The sequence below is a fragment of the Rhodamnia argentea genome, chromosome 4 (genome assembly GCF_020921035.1).
Source record: "Rhodamnia argentea isolate NSW1041297 chromosome 4, ASM2092103v1, whole genome shotgun sequence".
In the NCBI taxonomy this organism is placed as follows: Eukaryota; Viridiplantae; Streptophyta; class Magnoliopsida; order Myrtales; family Myrtaceae; genus Rhodamnia; species Rhodamnia argentea.
This window is the reverse complement of record NC_063153.1, coordinates 30,838,807-30,843,561: the sequence shown is the minus strand read 5'-3', so window position 1 is coordinate 30,843,561 and position 4,755 is coordinate 30,838,807. Positions and strand designations below refer to the sequence as shown.

Here is a 4,755-nt window from a genome sequence, read left to right as displayed (position 1 = left end):
CCCCTTTATTTATTTTGTCAAAAAACTCCAAATAAAGATTTGAAGTAACCCTTATTTTCTCAAATATTTCACATAAGCGTCTGAAGTAGCCATGGCAGTTTCAAATAAGGACCCGACCTCACGACCGACTAATATTGTGGCCAATTAAGGGCATTCTCTTGAATTCACTTTTTAAAGTAATTCAAGAGATCGTTTTTTGATAATGTTTTTCAAATCATTCGTTTTTTGTGAAACAAACACATTCGGAGCATCAGTTAAAGTAGTAATCATATTAGGATCCTAAACTTCAATACTTATTGAGTGATATTAAACTTATTTTAATCATTGGCGGATGACAATTGAAAGGGTCAACTAACAAATTGTACCCTTATTAGTCTTATATAGAAGGGAAAATCTGTTTATGACATGAATGCGATAAGTTCAAATCAAACGTGCTGTATAATGTGTAATATACATAACGCAGAAAGGGTTATGTAAAAATTTGTCAGGCAACGAAACAAAGAAAAGGCATCAATTCAATTACTAGAATCGAGCGAAATATCAACATCTCGGGTTTTTCCTATTTCAACGCACCTATTTGAAAACTTTTGCTTTGGTTGAACTCGAAGTGATGTGATTTATGACGAGGCTAGGAATGTCAAGTTTTTTTTATGCATGTGCGAAGAAAAGAGTATTCATGATTTTAGGCACTCCAATAATCAATCGAACTTATGAATTTCTCGTATAAAAATAACTTACTTTTTAGATGCCTAATTGGTAAAATAGATGTCGTCAAAGAAAAAATGGAAGGTCTAGGAAACAAAAGGACATGCAAGTTAGTCGGGAAAAGTACACTAGAAGTGCCATAACTTGTGTACGGCGTTTACTTGAGTGTCATAACTTTCAAAACGTTCACTTAAGTGCCATAACTTTCAAAAATCGTTCACTTGAGTGCTACGTCGGAGAAAAACTGTTCACTTGAGTGCTACAGTAATTTTTCCGGCGTGCTACAGTAACTTTTCAACGTGCCACGTCAGCTTTCCGGCAAGCTATAGTAACTTTTCTGGCGTGCCACGTCAGCTTTTCCGACTGCCACGTCAACATGGCACTTAAGTGAACGATTTTTGAAAGTTATGACACTTAAGTGAACGTTTTGAAAGTTATGGCACTCAAGTGAACGCCGTACAAAAGTTATAGCACTTGTAATGAACTTTTCCCCAAGTTAGTCAATACTTTCTGCGAATCTGTATCCATTGACATAGAATATACAGTACAGCCTATATCTCTTAAGAAGCAACATCTCTGGTATAACATATAAGACCTAAGCAAGAACGCGAAGGAGAAGATAATTCATGTGCATAAAGGGCTCCAAGGATGAAGGCGAGAGTGATGAAGATGACTATAACCCATATCTCCACCGTCTAACAGGAGACATACAGAGATCTCGTCTGCACTGAGCCTGCACTGTTCTTTCATCATCAAACCGCCATTCTTGACCGCCTTCTTCTTCCCCTCCACCATCGCCAGAACACTTTGGAACACCGGAACATCACATGGGATCCTCAGCACACCCGTCTGGGTAAATCCGAACACCTCCTCGGCCTCTCGCAGCAAGAGCCTGAATGCCGGGAGGCCCAAGTAGTGCATCGGGATGATGAACCTCTCGAGCTCTTCACCGACGCAGACCGCGAGGTGGCCTTTCGGAACAACGTTGCTGCTGCTGCTGCTGCTGCTGCTGTGCTTCTTGTTGTTGTCGCTGTCATCACTGTCTGATGATAGAGAAGAGATGGTTCTTTTAAGGAAGCTGATGCTCTTGTGAATTCCTCTGCGATTTGGGCTCATGGCGGCAGTGGTTGTGACAGTTCTCGGCGAATTTGCGAAGGTCCTCGACTTCTTGAGGAGCGGCCGGAGTCGAACCACTTCGCTGATCTTGCTGGACCATTTAGGGGACTCCATGGTGTCCTCAAGAAGAAGAAGAATAAGAAGAGAGGTCGCAATATGCCCTTTTCTAAGAAACTGGGCTATTTATAGGAGTACTGAATCTTGAGATTGAGAATGACAGATTGTAAGAATTAGATTAACACTAAAGTTTTGTGTCTAGGGCCCGAAAGATTTTGTTTTGGAATATGCTCCCAAAAAAATGGTTCGTGGTCCTATAAATATTATTTTGTCAAATCAAAATCAACCATCCAAAGTTGAATTCGACTGCATATTTGTCATACGGTTTGATAAAGTGTGGAAAAATCATACTTTCCCCAAGTTATATAAGTAACCAAAAGAAAAAAATCCACGCAAGAAATTTCACCATGAACCGTCCTATCATTATTTTTGTGATCGTCTCAATTTATTAAAAGACAATATAATAGTAAATCATCGAAACTCTATAAGAACATTAGGGAATATTGGTCGGAGAGACTAAATCCATCAATTTAAAGAGTACATGGACTAAATATTCGGAGAGTCTAAGAAATTTATAAGGTCAATATGTGTAGGTACATCTGAATAAATAAATGAAGCTTTTGTTGGAAAATATGATGAACAAATGGGAAGAAATAGAATCAGAAGTTGAGGCATGAATTCTCTTTCTTTGAGGAATTATTTGCCCCACAACGTTACTAATGGTTACCAATAAAAATCCTCCGGTATGCAATAAAGTCTCGGAATGAGAATATCGAGATAGCAATTCGATATCCGTGAGAACTCTCAAAGTGAAACAATTAGAAAAGAATGTAATATCTCTTTTGAAAGAAACGAAAATATAGAAGTCGAAGTGTAAATATTGAATAGAATCCTTGGATTTATAATAGCGATGATGTTTCGAAAATTAAAAATCACAAACTTTTGTGTCTGAAAACTATTAAATTAGGGCATGGAAAAAACTGCTAATTCGGAAACAATTCTTCATGTCCGAAAATCGTAAATCCAAACACACCTCTTGACTTAGTAAGAGCCCCAAATAACCATCAGAATAATTAATTAAAAATTAAAAATTAAAAAAATAACTGCAACTCATTTGCAAATAATCGCACTGTTTCGCTAGGACACAATACTTAATTTATAGTAGGGTCTAACCTACTTAGCTCATTGCCTTCATTCAAAAGACTAGAATAGTCTTTCACTTATAAAGTGTTTCATACTCTCGTATCTTCTTTATGTGGGACTAGCAAAATGCAGTTTTTTTTTTTTACAAACAAACAACCAACAGCTTTGAATTCTTACGGTGATCCTCACACTATATCCACAAGTTTGGTTGGCTAAGTTCACAACATGACACTTTTACGGTCTTTTTTTTTTCTTTTAATTGGAAGAGGAGAAAATGAGAGGAGAGAAAAAATGTGGGAAGGAATTTTGCGCCCCCTCATCACATTTTCAATTTCGTTGCATCATTTCTAGACTAGCAATTCTGGATAAGATTTGTTTGTTGATACAACATGACACATAATGAAACAAGTTTGAATTTGACATAAACGGGTTCCTATTTATTGGGGTGTGACTCATACTCCCCGTGACAAGAAAGCACGTGGATCCCAGAGGGCTTTTACGATTTAAGCCAGTAATTTTTCATTAGTAGTTTGGGTTTGGGCTCATGAATAGCTATTGCTATATATACTCTTTTTCGTTTGTAATTGAGTGATGTAACGACAGATGTGACCGAGTGATGTAACGACAGATGTGAGATGCTAATTATAGTGGAATCCTCTACTGGATGTAGTTTTGGTTTAAGAGTGAACCATGATAAAATTTTGTGTCTCTATTTTTTCTCTTTCTCGTTCGTTTTACTTTGTTGTGATTGTGCACCGATCCTAACATCTGGTATCAAAGCTGATGGTTGATTGTGGTCCACTCCCAATATGTATCGGTGTTTGGTGAATATCTCAAGGAATGAATCTAGTGGCCAACGCGGTTTCCGGGCTAGTGGACGTTGTGGGGTAGCAATGCGGGCTTGATGAGCGTTGATGAATATTCAAGTTGAGATAAGTTGGTGCGGAATGGTATTTGGATTAAGGGGAACAAACCTAACACTGGAGCTCTCACGTGATGGGAAGATTGTTAAGATGTACGTGTGAGTTGTGTTAGAGAAGTCTCACATCAGACAATTGATGTGGTGTGGAGCGATTAATATATTCTAGTTCGCCCATAACTTATTGGCTTAAACTTTTAAGTGAATGTAGGTTCAACTAAATATGTTAAAGGGATCGGACTTGAGCTCCCTCTTGGTGATCTCCCCGGGCGAAGGTATCGAACTTTTACTACGCGCTCCCAACACTATCATGGCAAATGGTCACAGTGAAATAAATCCTGCACGTGCCTACCTCATCGACGGCAGATGAAGCTGCCGTTTGACGAGAACCCTATGCGAGAAATGCTCAGTAATATACGACAATTAGGGATGTCTCCAAAGAGTCGCCTAGATTAAAAAAGCAATTAGCTGGCCATTTCGTTTCGACTTAATATAACCTTAATAGGCGAGGGCAATTATCAATAAGCCGCAATTTAGAACGGAAATAGAGCAAGAATATCATTAACCAAATTGGGAAGACCAAGATGGATGACGTAGACAGGCCAATCGTATTTTGCCCCTCAAGTTTTAACACTTGTTGTAAATTACCTCCTGAGTTTTCAAATTTTACAACGCCTACCCTAAAATCTTATGATCGATTGCAACGTTTTGTCACTGTGAGATTTTTGTGTGGCTGAGAGATATGAACTGAAGTCCTCTTTGCTCTGATAATATGTGAGATTTTGATGGGACCACCGGCAATTATCCTAAAAGTT

At 38.4% G+C, this 4,755-nt stretch overlaps 1 protein-coding gene across 1 annotated transcript; it reads right to left on the bottom strand.

Annotated features, from left to right (window-relative positions):
- Nucleotides 1-1,201: 1,201 nt before the first annotated feature.
- On the bottom strand, nt 1,202-1,935 carry LOC115756156. The gene is made up of 2 exons (XM_048278141.1): nt 1,417-1,935; nt 1,202-1,300 (listed from the first exon to the last, which is right to left on the bottom strand). Exons 1-2 carry the CDS (start codon nt 1,933-1,935, stop codon nt 1,202-1,204), a joined length of 618 nt encoding a protein of 205 aa, XP_048134098.1.
- Nucleotides 1,936-4,755: the final 2,820 nt, after the last annotated feature.